The sequence below is a fragment of the Schistocerca serialis genome, chromosome 7, assembly GCF_023864345.2.
Source record: "Schistocerca serialis cubense isolate TAMUIC-IGC-003099 chromosome 7, iqSchSeri2.2, whole genome shotgun sequence".
Lineage (NCBI taxonomy): Eukaryota > Metazoa > Arthropoda > Insecta > Orthoptera > Acrididae > Schistocerca > Schistocerca serialis.
The window spans coordinates 357,143,099-357,162,217 of NC_064644.1; the positions used below are offsets into that span (position 1 = coordinate 357,143,099).

General features: G+C 50.7%; 1 protein-coding gene across 1 annotated transcript; it reads right to left on the bottom strand.

Annotated features, from left to right (window-relative positions):
• Window positions 1-568: 568 nt before the first annotated feature.
• Window positions 569-11,157, bottom strand: LOC126413086 (mucin-1-like). The gene is made up of 2 exons (XM_050082982.1): window positions 11,056-11,157; window positions 569-2,650 (listed from the first exon to the last, which is right to left on the bottom strand). The coding sequence occupies exons 1-2, from the start codon at window positions 11,155-11,157 to the stop codon at window positions 569-571; spliced, it is 2,184 nt and encodes a 727-aa protein (XP_049938939.1).
• Between the last annotated feature and the right edge of the window lie 7,962 nt (window positions 11,158-19,119).

Consider the following 19,119-nt stretch of genomic DNA (forward strand, 5'->3'; position numbering starts at 1 on the left):
TGGGCACGGGGCCATCGGGATTCGCCCGTCGATTAACTGAAACGTGTCAGATCTTAGAGTGAATCACAGTTATGCCACACTACGTCGATGGTCGTCTCCACAAATGCCGTCATCGAGGTGAACGGCAGCTCCAAACATGCAGCGCGCCACAAACACAGGCCAATGGGAGCCTATGGGAGACATTCTTCTGTGCTTACGTGGGACCTGTGGTATTAGTTGATGACAAGCTGGCAACAGCGAACAACCTGCATACTTCATGGTTGATCTCTTCCAGAATAAAACAAACAGTGATCACATGTAAGAGCATCAACCACAATGTAGTAAAACCTATTCACTAAAGGGAATAAAGCAAAACACATGTATAAAATCAACTACTAAGCATAAAGGTGCACAGATTCCCGAAAAATTATACTTGAAGCTTTATTAAGATCAGAACGTTTCTCAAAACCACAATAACACTATCAAGATAGCAGGATAATGAAAAAATTAAAAAATAATAAATTCCGTTCGTGAGATCAATTCTATCAGCCCCAAGAGACTACCAGAGTCAGAAGTGTTGCACTCACTATCACAAATGAGCTGCCTGCAAACGACAAAGAATTGTTTGGGGTTGGTGTGGATGCAGGGGCATCAGATGGCCCACCCGTAGGACCATCGGTGGCCCCACTTGTAGCTTCATCTGTTGGCCCGTCTGACGGTGGTGCGTCGGTGGGCCCGTCTGACGGTGGTGCGTCGGTGGGCCCGTCTGACGGTGGTGCGTCGATGGGCCCGTCTGACGGTGGTGCGTCGGTGGGCCCGTCTGACGGTGGTGCGTCGGTGGGCCCGTCTGACGGTGGTGCGTCGGTGGGCCCGTCTGACGGTGGTGCGTCGGTGGGCCCGTCTGACGGTGGTGCGTCGGTGGGCCCGTCTGACGGTGGTGCGTCGGTGGGCCCGTCTGACGGTGGTGCGTCGGTGGGCCCGTCTGACGGGGGTGCGTCGGTGGGCCCGTCTGACGGTGGTGCGTCGGTGGGCCCGTCTGACGGGGGTGCGTCGGTGGGCCCGTCTGACGGGGGTGCGTCGGTGGGCCCGTCTGACGGGGGTGCGTCGGTGGGCCCGTCTGACGGCGGTGCGCCGGTGGTCGCGTCTGACGGCGGTGCGCCGGTGGTCGCGTCTGCCGGCGGTGCGCCGGTGGTCGCGGTCGCGTCTGCCGGCGGTGCGCCGGTGGTCGCGGTCGCGTCTGCCGGCGGTGCGCCGGTGGTCGCGGTCGCGTCTGCCGGCGGTGCGCCGGTGGTCGCGTCTGCCGGCGGTGCGCCGGTGGTCGCGTCTGCCGGCGGTGCGCCGCTGGTCGCGTCTGCCGGCGGTGCGCCGGTGGTCGCGTCTGCCGGCGGTGCGCCGGTGGTCGCGTCTGCCGGCGGTGCGCCGGTGGTCGCGTCTGCCGGCGGTGCGCCGGTGGTCGCGTCTGCCGGCGGTGCGCCGGTGGTCGCGTCTGCCGGCGGTGCGCCGCTGGTCGCGTCTGCCGGCGGTGCGCCGGTGGTCGCGTCTGCCGGCGGTGCGCCGGTGGTCGCGTCTGCCGGCGGTGCGCCGGTGGTCGCGTCTGCCGGCGGTGCGCCGGTGGTCGCGTCTGCCGGCGGTGCGCCGGTGGTCGCGTCTGCAGGCGGTGCGCCGGTGGTCGCGTCTGCCGGCGGTGCGCCGGTGGTCGCGTCTGCCGGCGGTGCGCCGGTGGTCGCGTCTGCAGGCGGTGCGCCGGTGGTCGCGTCTGCAGGCGGTGCGCCGGTGGTCGCGTCTGCCGGCGGTGCGCCGGTGGTCGCGTCTGCCGGCGGTGCGCCGGTGGTCGCGTCTGCCGGCGGTGCGCCGGTGGTCGCGTCTGCCGGCGGTGCGCCGGTGGTCGCGTCTGCCGGCGGTGCGCCGGTGGTCGCGTCTGCAGGCGGTGCGCCGGTGGTCGCGTCTGCAGGCGGTGCGCCGGTGGTCGCGTCTGCAGGCGGTGCGCCGGTGGTCGCGTCTGCCGGCGGTGCGCCGGTGGTCGCGTCTGCCGGCGGTGCGCCGGTGGTCGCGTCTGCAGGCGGTGCGCCGGTGGTCGCGTCTGCCGGCGGTGCGCCGGTGGTCGCGTCTGCCGGCGGTGCGCCGGTGGTCGCGTCTGCAGGCGGTGCGCCGGTGGTCGCGTCTGCAGGCGGTGCGCCGGTGGTCGCGTCTGCAGGCGGTGCGCCGGTGGTCGCGTCTGCCGGCGGTGCGCCGGTGGTCGCGTCTGCCGGCGGTGCGCCGGTGGTCGCGTCTGCCGGCGGTGCGCCGGTGGTCGCGTCTGCCGGCGGTGCGCCGGTGGTCGCGTCTGCAGGCGGTGCGCCGGTGGTCGCGTCTGCAGGCGGTGCGCCGGTGGTCGCGTCTGCAGGCGGTGCGCCGGTGGTCGCGTCTGCCGGCGGTGCGCCGGTGGTCGCGTCTGCAGGCGGTGCGCCGGTGGTCGCGTCTGCCGGCGGTGCGCCGGTGGTCGCGTCTGCCGGCGGTGCGCCGGTGGTCGCGTCTGCCGGCGGTGCGCCGGTGGTCGCGTCTGCCGGCGGTGCGCCGGTGGTCGCGTCTGCCGGCGGTGCGCCGGTGGTCGCGTCTGCAGGCGGTGCGCCGGTGATCGCGTCTGCCGGCGGTGCGCCGGTGGTCGCGTCTGGCGGTGGTGTGGCTTTTCCAACTGATGAAATCACCTCTAGGAGCCAGTCATGCCACTTTGCATCCTTAAACTCTTCATACATCAATGGTGTGTCAGCATTGCCTGAAATTTCACAAAAAGAAATTAAGAATACTTCCCATACAGGGAAAGATATCGTTTGTCATAATATTCGGAAATTATTGTCCTTCAGTTTATATGTTTCAAATGAGTTAACTTTCTCAGTGTGTTTATTTATTAGTTTTTGTCTTTAGTTTTTCTGGAATGGCAACTGGGTATGATTATTGCATTTCTCTCAGTGAATACAGGAAATCGCTTAAATTCGAGATTTAGAAAGGCAATGACAGATTTTATCAGTTGCTATAACAGGCCTCCACTGGATGTACTTAGAAAAATTTCTTTTATAGTCAACGTATCTCTGAAATGTAATTTTTGAGAATGGAATTGCTTCGAATCGAATCATTTTAAGTCACTCACTTCAGGGTTCATAGACAATTTGCGAACGCGCCACTGAGTCTCTTTTGTGTTGATATTACATACCATTGTTGCCCAGCTACAAAGACTGTGAGAAACTGTTACCTCTTAAAAACATTTTAATTTTCTTGGTCACAGGAATATATTAATACATTAATTTAGAATCTGACTAGTAGTTTCGGGTGTTAGACAACAGCCTTCATATTTGTAAAAGGATAAAGAGAAAAGTATTTATGAACAACTATTATTTCAAAATAATAAAACGTGAACAAGTGAAATCGTAATAACGTTACTGGTTACACCGTATTTACATGTAGGCTACATTACCAACGTCTGTAACAGTATCTCGGATCTATGTACATAAATGGAAATTGCCTATCAGTTTAAGTGAACAGTTAAGTCTTTATGACACACATTAATTAAAGGGTGTGGGAGCTTACAAATAGAAAAACTGTGTCGTATCTCATTATGGAGCCAGGCTTTAAACGAACACTTAGTGGTATTATAGAGATCACGAAGTACTACCGCGAGTCTCGAAAAGATGCAGCAAATTGCCTTTCAGTGAAAGTGAGAAACTTAACCAGCTTCAAGATATTTGCGTAAATAATAAAACATGAGAAAGGTGGAACGTATAAAGACGCAGCTGCTTACTAAAAACTGCAACGTGGGTGCGACGTTAGCTATATTCTCGCAACTAAGTGTAACTCGTCAATTCTAAAAAATATGAAAATGAAAGGTTGGTCATAGCATGCTTGCCACAGTTTAAAACCTCTGCGTGTGAGTGATCCACGTCACCATAGTTACGCTAGTAATAACTGACAGGTGACATACAAGTTTAAACAATTACAGTTTTAAGAATCAAATAAAATTATTTATTATTGAGGTAAGTATGAAAACGCACTTGAAGAAAAAATGCAGCTATAGTGAATATCAGAGGGTAACTATTACCTTCCACATGCTGAACAGGAAACTAAAATCAAAAATACAAAAACAAGCTTTAAAACCAAGAACTGTAATATCCTGTTCTTTTTAATCAGTTGAGTACTGATAAGACAGAGTTGTAATAAATCTGGTACTGAAAGCCAATGGTCTACTTCTGTGACTGAGATGCCATCTCCCAGCATGCATATGTAGCAGAGTTGCCAGCAGGATATGTGAAAGACAGGGTTTCCATTTTGGCACTTGTCACTTTAAAAGTGTGTTAATCGGTGCCAGGATTCCACAGCATGGGCTGAAGTCCCTTAACTCTCAGTAACCGACCTACTAGAAACTATGCTCACACATTCTAAATCTCATCACATCGGACTATCATCGCCACCCTACATTCATTAACAATTGTCTGAGAGGTCAGGGACCAGACAGTTTGTTGATAGATTGGTGGAGGTACGGGGCATTAGATGTGGATATATAGGTCATGTAATACACATAAAGAATGAGCCGCTGATTTGCGTACGTGGTGATGGCACCCGATAGCAGTCCACAAGGGTTCCATAAGATTTACATCAGGCGAGCCTGGTCGCAGAGGCATCAACGTGAGTTCTCTATAATTCTCCTGAAACCACAGTACCACAGTTCTGGCAATGACATGCGAATAGTTATACTGCTGAAAGATGACACAACCATTGTGGAAGACATCAAGCGTGAAGGGATGCAGATGGTTTGCACCTGTCAGCGTGTTTTCGTTTACTACCACAGCTCCCTCGCAAGCGCAGGAGAATGTCTCCCACAGGATAATACTGCTGCATTCCTGGAGCATTCGTGAAGTGCAGCACGTTGGGACCTGCTGTTCATTCAGATGTTGGTGTTTGTGGAGACGACCATCGACCTAGTGTAGCAAAAATCTTCACTCGAAGAGCAAACATGTTTTCATTGATGGACGGTCGTGATGGCTTCGTGTCCACTGCAGTCTTAATTGACGATTTCGTTAGTTCAACATGTGATCACGTACGGGTGGTCTGCTGCAGAGCTCCATGTTCAACAACGTACAGTGAACGTGTGTGCTTCAAAACACTTGTGCATGCAACAGCATTGTCCTCGTTTGATGTAGATGCCACAGATCTCCATCTATCCTACTTGGCAGGGTTGACAAGCCTCCAAACCCCACGTTCTGTGAAGAGTCGTGGACGGAACCATTCAGAACGTAGTGGTAGTTTCACAGTTCTTCTTCTTTTTTTTTTTTATTTTATTGTTATTTTAAAACCTGTACAACAGGCAGGCTGTCAGCAGCACACTACGCTGCTCTTCAGCCATAGAAGACACAAGCAGCAAAAACAGTGAGAAGACACATAAGTCACAGAGCGGTGGGCAATAAAACAGGAGACACATAGAGACAATCACGGAGCCGTTCACACTCGTCGATAATCCACACTGCTAGCTGATGAGACGACGCACAACCACTGAAGATGATGATGGCACTGGTGAACGATGGAGCGGACGGTGAACACTAAACACTAAACACTAAACACACAAAACACTGATGGCGGCGACCTCCGGCGCGCGAATGTCCACGTAACGTGTGCGAGTCCGGGGACCTGCCAAGAGGGGTAGAAGGGGGAGGTGGGGGAGAGGGGAGAAAAAGGATGCCAATGGCTGAGGAGTCGGGGGCAGGGGAGAGGAACAGGGGAGGGGAGGCCCGGGGGAGGAGGGGGGGAGAAAAGGAGGAGGGAGGGAAAAGGGAGAGGAGGGAGGGAGGGTGCACGGAGGAATAAGTACAGGAGGAGGGCGGGAGGATCAAAGTTGGTAGGAGGGGTAGATGGAAGGGAGGAGGGCATCATCAGGGAGGGGGAGCTGGCGGAAGCCACCTTGGGAGAGGGTAAGGAGGGTGGAGAGGTGGAGACCGGGTGGGACGTGCGAATACAGGCGCGGCAGCGGGCGGGGGTGGGAGAGGATCGGGGAGAAGAGCAGGTGAGGAGGATCGAGTTTGCGGGAGGTGTACAGGATCCGTATCCTTTCAAGGAAAAGGGGGAGGTGGGGGAAGGGGATGAGATCGTAGAGAATCCGCGTGGGGGAGGGGAGACGGATGCGATAGGCGAGGCGGAGAGCATGGCGTTCAAGGATTTGGAGGGATTTATAAAAGGTAGGGGGAGCGGAGATCCATGCTGGATGGGCATAACAAAGGATAGGGCGGATGAGGGATTTATAGGTGTGGAGGATGGTGGAGGGGTCCAGACCCCACGTACGGCCGGAGAGGAGCTTGAGGAGACTGAGTCGGGAGCGTGCCTTGGCTTGGATTGTCCGGAGGTGGGGAGTCCAGGAGAGGCGACGATCGAGGGTGACGCCAAGGTACTTAAGGGTGGGAGTGAGGGCGATGGGACGACCATAGACGGTGAGATAGAAATCAAGGAGGCGGAAGGAAGGGGTGGTTTTGCCTACAATGATCGCCTGGGTTTTGGAAGGATTGACCTTGAGCAACCACTGGTTGCACCAAGCGGTGAACCGGTCAAGATGGGATTGGAGAAGGCGTTGGGAGCGCTGTAGGGTGGGGGCAAGGGCAAGGAAGGCGGTGTCATCGGCAAACTGGAGAAGGTGGACGGGGGGTGACGGCGGCGGCATGTCCGCCGTGTACAACAGGTACAGAAGGGGGGAGAGGACGGAGCCTTGGGGCACACCGGCGGAGGGGAAAAAGGTGTAGGAATCGGTGTTATGGATGGTGACATGGGAAGGACGGTGGGAGAGAAAGGAGCCGATCAGACGGACGTAGTTAATGGGAAGGGCGAAGGTTTGGAGCTTGAAGAGGAGACCGGAATGCCATACGCGGTCATATGCACGTTCGAGGTCCAGGAAGAGGAAGATTGCGGAGCGACGGGAATTAAGCTGTTCGGAAAGGAGTTGAGTGAGGTGAAGGAGAAGGTCGTCGGAAGAGAAGGACGGCCGAAAGTCACACTGGGTGACGGGAAGGAGGCGGTGCTGGCGGAGATGCTGGTGGATGCGACGGGTGAGGATAGATTCCAGGACCTTGCTGAAGACCGAGGTAAGGCTGATGGGACGGTAGGAGGAGACGGCGGACGGCGGACGGCGGTTTGCCAGGTTTAAGGAACATGAGGATACGGGAGGTTTTCCACAGGTCGGGGTAGTAACCGGTGGACAGGACTACATTGTAGAGCCTGGCCAGGGTGGAGAGGAAAGAGACAGGAGCTTCACGAAGGTGACGGTAGGTGACACGATCGTGACCAGGAGCGGTGTTGCGTTTGGTGCGGAGTGTAACAATGAGATCCTGTGTAGTGATAGGGGCATTGAGTTCCGTGTGTGTAATGTTGTCCAAGTACTGGAAACCAGGAGCGAGGGGAGGGACAGAGGTGTCAGTTCGATCGCGGATATCCGGGAAGAGGGAGTAATCGAACTGGGGATCGTCGGGGATGGAGAAGACATCGGAGAGGTAGGAGGCAAAGTGATTGGCCTTACTAAGGGTGTCAGGGAAGGGGTGATCATCATGGAGAAGAGGATAGTAGGGGGAGGGTTTAGTTCTGGTAAGGCGACGGAAGGCCGTCCAGAACTTGGACGAGTTGATTGGTAGGGTTGCATTTAAACGGATGCATGTCTGTCGCCAGTCCCGGCGTTTCTTAGCCGTGAGCAAATTACGAACGTGTCGCTGGAGTTGCTGGTGGCGCGTAGTGTGTCCGGGTCACGCGTGCAGAGGAAGGCATGGTAGAGACGACGGGATTCACGGAGGAGGAGAACGGCCTGTGGGGGTAAGGTAGGACGGTGGGGGTGGATGGCGACAGTAGGAACGTGGGCCTCCACGGCCGCAGACAAGGTCTGCTGGAGAAAGGAGGTGGCATGGGTGACATCGTCAGGGTGGTGGTAGGTGAGAGGGTGGCTATCGACCTGGGTGGAAAGGGTATCCCGGTAGGCATTCCAGTCGGCTCGGGAATAGTCGTGGACATACTTAGGGGGAGGGTCAGTACGAGGGTCGGGGCGAGGGCGACGACCGTCTGAAACGGTGAGGAGGACAGGGAGATGGTCGCTACCAATAGGCTCCAGGACATCCACCGTTATGCGGCCAAGGAGGTTGGGGGAGGAGAGGATAACATCAGGAGTGGAGTTGGATTCAGGACGGGTATGCCGGGGGATGGGGACGAGGTCACCTTGAAGGGTGGAGAGGAACCGATGCCATCGCCGTAACTGGGCAGCGGAACGACTATGGATGTTGAGGTCGGCGGCGATCACGTAGGAGGAAAAGGTACGATCGACGTGGGAGAGGAAGTCGAAGGGAATAGGAGCGTTGGGGCGGACATAGATGGTGGCGCAGGTAACGGTAAGGCCGGGGAAGAAGAGACTAAGGATCAGGTGTTCGGTGGGGTCGGGAAGGAGAGGTTGGAGCCGAACGGGGATCTGGCGGTGGTGACCAATGGCAACTCCGCCACGCGCAATTGGGAGGGGATTATCGGAGCGGTGGAGGAGGTAGGGCGAAGTGTGAATGGTGTGGTGGGGTTGGAGGAAGGTTTCATTAAGGAGGAAGGCATCCGCGTGGTGGGTGGCAAGGGTGTGCAGGAAGAGGTTCCTGTTGGCGGGTAGGGAGCGGATGTTGTTGAAAAGGATACGTTGGTGTCGCGCCATGATAGGGATTTAGACGAGGGTGTCGAGGCGGGAGAAGGTGAAATGGGCCTGGTTGTTGGAGTAGGTGGCATACATCTTGAGTTGGAATATGGAACGGGCGGCGAGGGAGATCTGTTGGAGGATGTGTGGGCGCTGAAAGGGATGAACATTCTGGAGGACGATGGTAAGGAACCTGATGATGTCCTCAGCGGTGGGGGGGGGGGGACGAAGGGAATTGCCAGGAGGGTTGGGGGCGTCCAGGGGACGGACAGGGACGGTGAGTTCAGGAGTGGTTGGAGGGGGTCGGGCTTTACACTTTTGGGAGTAGGTGGGATGGGGGAGATTGCAGGTATTGCAGGAAGGAGGGGATTGGAGGTTAGGGCACTGCCTGAGGAAGTACGCTTGCCGACAATGCGGGCAGGTGGGGGCCTCGCGGCACTCAGCTGTGGGGTGCGCGTTATAGCGCAGACACCTCTGGCAGCGCAGGGATTGAGGAGGGGAACGGGAGGGGTCGACCTTGTACCACTGGTTAAAAAGGAGGGCACCCTCCTTCAGGAGACGGTCAATGGAGGGGGCGTGCTCAGAAAAAACCCGCATAAGGCGGGTGGGGCCGGCAGCGTTATGTATGCGGCGAACCGCACGCACCTCCAAATGGGGATGCGCCTTGAGCTCCGCCAACACCTCCTCCTCCGTGATCACTGGACTAAGCCGAGTGATCATGGCGGTGAGAGTTGGCGGGCGACGCGGAGGTTGGGGTTGGCGGGAGGGAGGTGGTGAAGGAGCAGGGGTGAGAGAGGCATGAGGGCCAAAGCGGGTGACAGGGATGCGGGAAAGGAGGTAGGTGTGGAGGGTTAGGCTGGGGGAGGAGATGAGGACCGAATCTCGGCGAGGAGTGAGGAGGGAGATGGGGGCACCAGGACAATGCTGGCGAAGGAAGAGGGTGAGGTTCCGGGCTTCAAGGAGAGAGGGATCAGGACGGGAGAGGAGGTAGCGGTAGGAGGAAGGGGGAGAGGAGGAGGATGAGGGGGCAGGGACAGGCGGGGAGACTTCCATGGCATCATGGGTGGGGGAAGGAGGACGAGGCGCAGCCTTTTTGGAAGCAGAGGAAGCAGGAGTGCCACTGGGGCGCTTGACGGCGGTGGAGGAGGTGTGGGGGATGGGAACAACGGGAATGTGGCGGGGAGGGGCAGGTCCCGGGGCCGGAGTCGGCGCCGGAGATGGTGACGGTGACGGTGAAGGCGAAGGCGAAGGCGACGGCGATGATGACGATGACGGTGGCAGTGGCGGCGGTGATGGCGAAGGTGACGGGGAGAGCTGGGCATGGGCAGTGGCCCGACAGGCCACCACCCGAGCCGGAGCTGCAGTGACAGGTTGGGGGAGTGGGGGGAAGGGATCAGAACGAGAGGAGCGGGAGGAAGAAGCGGGAGAGGGGGCGACAAAGATAGAGGGTGAAGGGAGAGTGAGGAGAGGTGGGATGGAAGGAGGGGGTTGGGACTGGGCACACCAAGTTATAGTGGTGGAGGCGGCGGAAGGGGAGGTATAGACAATGGCGGTGGTGGTAGTAGTGACAGTGGTGGTGGGGGCGGACATGACGGGAGAGAGAAACAAGAACGAACAGAACGAAGAGGAGAGGACAGAAACTGGGGACAGACAAAGACGAAGACGGATGAAGACGGCCGTAGACCAGGGTCAGGACGGCGGCGACGGCGACGGCGGCGGCGGCGGCGGCGGGCACCGGATGGCGGCGGCGGCGGCGGCGGCGGCGGTGGCGGGCACCGGCGGCGGCGGCGGCGGCGGCGGCGGGCACCGGCGGCGGCGGCGGCGGGCACCGGCTGGCGGCGGCGACGAACAGACGGACGGACGGACAGTAGACGGCAGCGAACAGGCAGGCAGGCGGACGGACGGACGGACAGCGACAGCAGGAAGCGACGGGCAGGCAGACAGACAGACAGACAGACAGACACAACCGCCGAAGACGGAGATTACAACCTGAGAGCAGCCCAGGCGTTGCAACCTGACGTCGTCGACTGAGGGGATCCAACCCTCTGATACGACAGTTCTTCTACCACTTTCTGTAGATATTCACAACAGAAGCATAGGAACATTCGACCATTTTCGCCGTTTTCGGGATACTCGTTCACCGGCTCTGTTTGATAATAATCTCTCCTTTGTCAGAGTCGCTTATGTCAAGGAAGTCTCCATTTGTAGCTCATTTCTTCCCTACAATGATCCATCGTCCGTGTCTACTCCGCTTAAATACTTTTGTTACCGCATCATGCGCCCACAGCGCCACCAAGCGGACTCAAACGTCGCGGGGGGCAGTGGTCATAATTTTTTGGCTTGCCAGTGTACACCAGCTATGCAGATTAAGTAGCCCATGCCCAGAAAAGACTGGGTCACCATTAAAGCCAATGACTCACATTCCCTTTCAGCTCTACGTATAATTTATCAACATCTTGAATGTCCACGATGTACACATCCATGATCACATCAGGTCTGACACAGAAAACACTCAGTGCCATATTGCCCCCATGACTTCTTGAGACGCACCACTATGACCTCTAGATATAACTGGGCATGACACCAAGCTGTCCCTCTCCAGATCTCATACCATGTACCGAACTTACCCTGAGTCATCCATCCCACCAAATCCAGGATTATTCCTGTGGCACTGGAACGAATGAAACCGTCAAATCCGTACCCTAATCGAAAGCTACGCCATCAGTATAAGAAGTATGGCATAGATATTCTGCAACGTACCATCTCAGATGCAACTTCCACTGATATTCCACTAGGAACTATCTACTATCACTGTCCCACTCTCCCCTCATGTGATTTTGCCGTACTCCACGATTCCTCTCGTGTCCACAGGAAATCCATTCATCCTCACTGCCTGGACTCTCTCTCATGCCACCGGCTAACCCTGCGAAATGTTAGCAGGTGGTTACACGCTAAACGAATTCGAAATTAGCACATGGAATACATTAAATAATACGAAACACCTATAAACTCTAAAAAGTATAGGAAGCATTCCATAGGCTCTCTCGTAACAATCCCACTCCCATAGATAGCGTCCTACATAAAAATAGACTGCTTCTTGTCATCCTCACAAAAGCCAACCACTTTACATACTGCCTTCACCATACTACATGATCCCAACGTGATCACTTGATGGATAACTATGTCTAAGAATTTACCATGATAGTTATCCTACTTCTCACACTACACTTAGAGTAGTTAATTAGCACTCCACAAACAGGACCAAACACGCCAATAACAGCAGAAGACATCACATCAACATTCGTTAAAAAGCGAAGCTCAGCACATGCTCACGATACAGTTACCTAACGCTACTTCAAGAACTGGCACAGAGCCCATCACAGAACTCTTGCTAGCCTTCAGAACACCGTTCTTATACAGGTTATGTTACCTAGAGCAGTGGAAAACACCCAAAGCCCCACTCTCCCTGAAACCTGAAAACCACCCTCACAGACTTCGACCTATTGACCTATCAGCCTCACGTCTATTTTTAGTAAAATCCTCGAAATTACCATTACCCAACATAACCAACACCCACTTGAAACTCACATACCCATCCCCAACACACAGTGTGGTTTTTGTTGAAACGTCTCTGTAGAGTCGTTTCATAGAAACTTGTCTCACAGCATTCTGTGCATCATATTTCTCCACCGCCGGATTTCGGTTTAATTTATTAACTCTCCCAGAAAGACTGAGCAATCAAACGAAGGCTTATTAAATGATTTTATATTTGATCTTTTTGTGTTGCATTGGAAATCACGTCCGTTTTTCCCGTCACCCTACACTATGTGTGCGTGAATGTGACTAAATGAGTGGTTTCGGGTTTCTTTTGTGGGGGACGTTGAGTTGGTTGTCGTCTGTTAGGAGCAGGCGATGTTTGCTTCTCGCTTGGAGGGTAGCACAGGATGACCAACTTAGGATCCCAGTACCTGTACAGAGAGGTTTGTCACTTTTAGTCTGAGGTTGGTTTGTCTGTCAGGTCGGTGGCGGAAGCCTATCCCTCTCGTAGCTTCCGTTGCACCGTTAGTTAGGCGAAGCTCGTAGGAGAAAGAAAACTCTGCAGCTATCGGTTGGTGAGTACAGTTCGTAGCTCCTAGAGAGGGTTTTTGCCTTGCCGAGTTAATTTTATTTCGTGACGGCAAAATCATTCTGCTATTCCACCATTAAAATTTCTTACATTTGTGCCTGGTTTAATGTCTAATTTCTGAACAGTTAACTCGTAATCAAGTTTCCCACGTGCTGAAGTTCGGCCGTTCGTAAACCGCAGGCGCGGATTCCATGTTGTATATCTACTATACAAACCTTGCGAATCGGATAAACCTCTTTCCAAGGTAGTGCATGAGCATAATGGTGATAGGTATCTCTCTGAACTATTTCTGTCGTGGGTATGTAGATGGAATGATTGAATTATTGTGTTTCACTTCCCGTTTGTTTGTTTTTCCTTCTTAACTGCGCTAGTCTATCATTTTTTGGCGAATTATTTAGTTCCATTTTTCATTCAGGCACCAGTTATGTGTATTCATAGGATGTGCTACAAATTCAGTAATGAAATAAATGTGCTACGTAAAAGATAGACTCTGCGTATTGTATCTTTCTCATTGATGCCAGTTTTCAAATTAATTTTCTATTCACTGATTTTCTTAAGTTAATCTGCTTGCTTTTGATGAAAGAAAAATGGAAAAAATCAATTTAATTAAAGAAGCTCATTGATATACAACATATAATGCTGTTCACCTTGTTAGTGTCTTTAAAAAAATTATATTCTTATAATTAAATTCTTAATTTAATTGAACTGATAACTCCCAGTTCGGTCTTTTATTAATTGTTAGGAAGGGCTTGGGCAGGTGGCGACCCTGCAATTTTTAAATTTATACTTGTCCTTGTTAGGCGGCTTAACCAGAAATTGCGCACAAGGGTTACATCTCCATTATTCTTGGTATGTAGCGTATGTCGAGCCTTGGCTAGGATCCGTTTTCAGTTCTACATACATACTTTACATTGTCTCAATTCTTCCATTAACGACCGACGTTTTTACTGCACCTAACCAAACTAAGCCACGTTCCCCTCCTTTGTTATCCAAAAAATGTCTGAGTGGATATGGAATTGTAGAACTCTCTTCAGGCTACAAACCTATGTACTCCTACTTAGCTATGTACATCTGCATTATAGCATCCTTCCTTGATCACTGTCCTACATAGGGCACAATCATACAAAACTACTCCTGCATATTTTACCACCCTGCACGTGTGCTTCAACAATCTGCCTATTCACTCGTTCCTTATACTCTGTACACTACTGACATTACCAGACGACCAACCCCACCTATCTCTTGTAATAAACTGATGACACCATCTGCCTATCCACTCCCCACATCTTTCAGTTCTCCCATGCCTCTCTCTGTTGCCACTTGAATCTTCTAGTGGAGTGGGACCTTCAAATGAATTCACAACAAAGCCAAGCCACCATATATCGTTCCACCATTCGGGATCTTCCCGAAACCGACTGAAACTACTGAAATCAGTAACAGATTGAACCTGGGGTTTACAATTTTCTAAAGATATACTCACCTATAAATCTCACATCCACCCCATCCTCACCTACAGCAATGTTGCCTAGACCTCAGCCTCTCGTTAGTTCTATGAGCCCCTTGAAATCGTAGAAAGATATGCACTCCACTGCACATTCTGTATCTGCCTACCACATGCACTCCATCAGATCTTATGCATGTGGTTACCTAACCAGGTCATATATACTGCCAACTAAGCCCTTCCCACACCTTCTTGTCTTCTTTGAGCACTTTCTAATTCGAAAAGGCTAGGTGGTAAGGGAAGATTTCAATTACATTACATCAGGGTCAGACAGAGATTCCGAAATCAGATACATGATTGTAAAGCCTGCACAGGAGCAGATGTAGACTCAGGACACAATTCAGTAGTGATGAAGATTTGGCTGGAGCTTAAGAGATTTGCCAAGAAGAATCAACACGCAAAGAAGGGGGATGCAGAAGTTCTAATGAATGACGAGATACGCTTCAAGTTTTCTACGGCTATCGATATTCCAGTAAGGCATAGCTCAGGAGGCAGTATAGTTGAAGCGGAGTGAATATCTCTAAAATGGCAATCGTAGAAGTTGGAAAGAAAAATGTATGTACAAAGAAGGTAACTGCGAAGAAACCGTGGGGAACAGAATAAATACGTCAGCTGATCATTGTAAAAAGAAACAACACAAATATTCAGAGAGATTCAGGAATGCAGAAATAAAAGTCTCTGAGGAATGAAATAAATACTCTTTCTAGAGCATTTTCTCATTCCGAAATAGAATTCTAGCATCTCACCCGCTAATTACCGATCCAACTGGGCCACTACATCCATATCCCACATTCCCCGACCATTTCTGCTGTATCCTTCGTCTCCCTCTAGAACTTCAACCAACTTCCACTTACTAACGGTGAAATCGGTCCAATCACAATAGTCCACCCCACATTGAACTTCCATTTTTCTCCCATCAGCTTCCTCCACAGCGCTGTGGTTCCACAGCGCCCAATGGTCTTACTCATTATGTCATTCCATCATAATCATTTCCATCTATCTCTAGAATCACCATAGCATTATTCACATAATCATCAGTGACTACATGTAATCGTAATGTTAAAGCATCCATGAAGTTATAAAAAATCATCGATGCTGTCAATCATTGTGTTCTTCAAAGATATAAATATTGTCTAACAATGTGATTTTAAGTCATCTTTTATTATCAACTGTTTTTATGTGTTTCAGACCATCTTTTATGCTATATTATAGCCCTTTGCAGAAGAGCGGTTTATTCTCTTCCAGTCTGCCTCATTGTAGGGACTTGAAATTACAATAAAGAAAAGAAAAAAGAAAGTCACCAGAGCTTCCAATACTCCAAGTTTGCACCATAACTTCAAAGTGGATTACCAATAATATTACAATGACAGTTCTAATTAAATCTGCATTACTTATTAATTCAGGAACCTTATTTCTTTTAGCTTTGGATTTATATTTCTTCCAGCAGATGGAACACCATTCCCTGCCCCCCCACCCCCGCCCCCCGCCCCCCCGCCCAGGGGCCTCGCCACTGTTTGGCGGATTCGTGCTTGGCTACCACGGGGCCCCAGCCTTTGCAGCAATATTTCCCTTCTGTGCTGCATGTCTATCCCCCTGCTATTCTTTTCCCCTTCCTTGGGGAACATGTCTGGGATGTTTTTGGGAATGTTCTGCATTGTCTGTCGCTGACGTAAGAAGTCTCATCTTTGTTTTCCTCTCCCTTTTCTTTACTTTGGTTGCCTTCCCCATCTAGTTCCTCCGGTTCAGTGTTTGAGATTGCTCTTTTTCTTCTTCCTCTCTTTGCGCTTCTGAAGGCTGGCCTACGCATCTGATGCATAACAGGTGACTGGGTAAAGCGTAATTCCCCACCCTGGGTCGACAGGTAGGGGCCGCCCGAAGTAGCCGTGCGGTTCTAGGCGCTGCAGTCTGGAACCGCGAGACCGCTACGGTCGCAGGTTCGAATGCTGCCTCGGGCATGGATGTGTGTGATGTCCTTAGGTTAGTTAGGTTTAACTAGTTCTAAGTTCTAGGGGACTAATGACCTCAGAAGTTGAGTCCCATAGTGCTCAGAGCCATTTGAACCGTTTTTTTTTGACAGGTAGGGTTACCAAGTACCCTGGTACAGGCCTGGCCAAGGGAGGGGCGATTTCCTGAGCTGAAACCTTCCCAAATTGCTGATTGGTCTCTCTGACCGATATTCGGTAGGTGTGACTGGAGGTGTGAACAATGACCTTAGGTGGTTGCACCCTTTGTGGAGGGATCCCCCAGTTGGAATGAGTGTGCCATAGGAGACGCTGGCAATCTTGGGGATTTTCTCGTAATGAGTCAGTCATCTTCCCTATCAACATCTACAAAACGTAAACGTAATGAGGCTAGTTATTCAAAGACCCTTCCAGCTGCACCATGGTTCCCCACGGTCTCACATACTGAAGACAGTCAGTCCTTCACCACAGTAAATCCGTTAATGTTCAAATGTGTGTGAATTCCTAAGGGACCAAACTGCTAAGGTCATCGGTCCCTAGACTTACACACTACTTAAACTAACTTACGTTAAGGACAACACACACACACACACACACACACACACACACACACACACACACCCATGCACCCATGCCCAAGGGAGGATTCGAACCTCTGGCGGGAGGGGAAATCCGTTTATTATTCAGAAAAATGTTGATGCAATTGCCAGCCCTGTGAAATCCTGCTCTCGTTGACGGAATGGCACGTTGTTTTTTATTTATTTATTTAACCTGATCAGATTAGGGCCATCAGGTCCTCTCTTACATCAAACCAGTGTTCCACACATGCAGCATTTCACACATCAGTGATACATCATGATAATAGTTTAAATAAGTAAATTAGATTACTCTAGTGACAATATGGATAAAGAGTAATGACTAAGACCCAATAAAGTAAATGCTGGCAGTATTTTTACAACAGGTGCTATACATACAAATTATGATAAAAACAATAATAATAACAGTAAAAAAATCAAATAATAATGATAAACATGAGAAAAATTGGCAATAGTAATGAAGATTTGTGCAGATGTACATTAATATCTTGGTGCATAAAGTAGATGTTTACTAGTATAGCGAGTGAAGTGATTTCATGTACAGAAAAAGGCATTACTGTTGCTTAAGTAGATACGTCATTAACTGTTTTTTGAAGCCGGACATGTTTTTAAGTTCTCTAAAATAACGAGGGAGGTTATTCCAGAGTCGGGTTCCCGCTACTGTAAAGGACTTGGACAAGGTGACTGAGCGATGCATTGGAACAGGGAGGATTTTAGTATGATGGGAACGTGTGTTTCTGTCATGTTGTTCCGACATAATCGTTAAGGACGAGGAGAGATATGAAGGACAGTGTACATTTACAAGGCAGTAGATGAGACAGAGTGTATGGAAATCTCTGCGTTTGTCTGCACACAGCCAGGACAGTTTTGCATATGCTGGTGAAATGCGATCAAAAAGTCGAACGTCACAAATATATCGGACGCAGGCATTCATGACCAATTCCAGACGTCGCGAATTTTCCTCAGAGAGGCCTTGTAGGATAATATCGCTGTAGTCAATGATTGGGAGTATAAGCGTTTGTACTAATTTCTTTTTCAGATCGGAAGGGAAGAGTTCTTTATATTTTTGTAGAACATGAAGGGACGCTGATGCTTTTTTGCACACTGCAGTTACGTGCTCTGTCCCATTTAGATTTTCATCTATTATTACTCTCAAACTCATTACTGAGGGAGAGAAGTTAATATTTGTTCCATTTAGGATAAGAGATGGTACGGATTCCCAATGTTTTAGGCTAATGAGCGTAAAGTGACCAACAAGTACCGCTTGGGTTTTAGATGGGTTTAGTTTTAGTCCTATGTCCTGTGCCCATTTTGATGGTGTATCAAGGTCAGTATTGAAATTTTTAATAGCTTTCTTAAGATAGCTTGGTTTCGCACTTAGATGCAACTGAAGGTCATCAGCATACATATGATTTTTGCAATAGGTCAGAACCGATGAGGCATCATTGACATACAGAGAGAAGCGTATAGGACCTAATACTGTGCCTTGGGGAACACCTGACATTATCTGCCGACATTGTGATTTTTTATTCCCGGACAAGACGCGTTGCTGACGAGACGTCATGTATGAGCGAAACCACTGCACTGCACTTGGTGCGAAATTCAGACCGCTAAGTTTGGCTAGTAAGATGTCAAAGTCGACAGTATCAAATGCCTTGCTGAAATCTAACAAGAAAATAATAGTCTCTTCTTGTCCGTCCGTGGCAAGTTTCAGGTCGTCTGTCACTTTTATCAGTGCGGATGTTGTACTTTGATGTTTACGGAAACCTGATTGGTATTCAGCTAGTAGGTTGCTAGTAGTTAGGTAGTTGGTGAGCTGGTCGTGGACGATATATTCTAAAGCCTTTGATAGTGCAGGGAGAAGGCAGACGGGGCGGTAGTCAGAGGGTGCTGTGGCTGTGTCCTTTTTGGGCAGTGGCTTAATTTTTCCCAGTTTCCAGGCCTCAGGGAAAACGCTTGTGATTGATGAATCGTTGAAAATGTCTGTTATAGAGGGCAGTAGTTGATCAATATTAAGTTTTACCATCTTGATAGTGATGCCATAATGTCCAGTAGATGCTGATCTAATCCACATTATGGCTTTCTTGACAGTATTGCAAGTGACGTGCTGTAGATAGAATTTTTCTTTGCTACAGTTGTTCATCCCCATGAAGTAATTAATGATTCTCTCTCTCTCCTTTTTTTTCGGTTCAATTGTGGCTGTAGGTAATGTGAAGACCATGGGATTTTCTACAACTTTTATTTTGCCTTAACAGAGACTACGGAGATTTTTCCACAGGATGTCTACAGCTGTTGTCAGC

Coding starts and splice junctions, on each gene's coding strand:
- LOC126413086 (XM_050082982.1), bottom strand. CDS start 11,157: ATGGCACTGAGTGTTTTCTGTGTCAGACCTGATGTGATCATGGATGTG. Junction 2,651..11,055: donor ACGTAGAGCTGAAAGGGAAT/GTGAGTCATTGG, acceptor TGATTTCATCAG/TTGGAAAAGCCACACCACCG.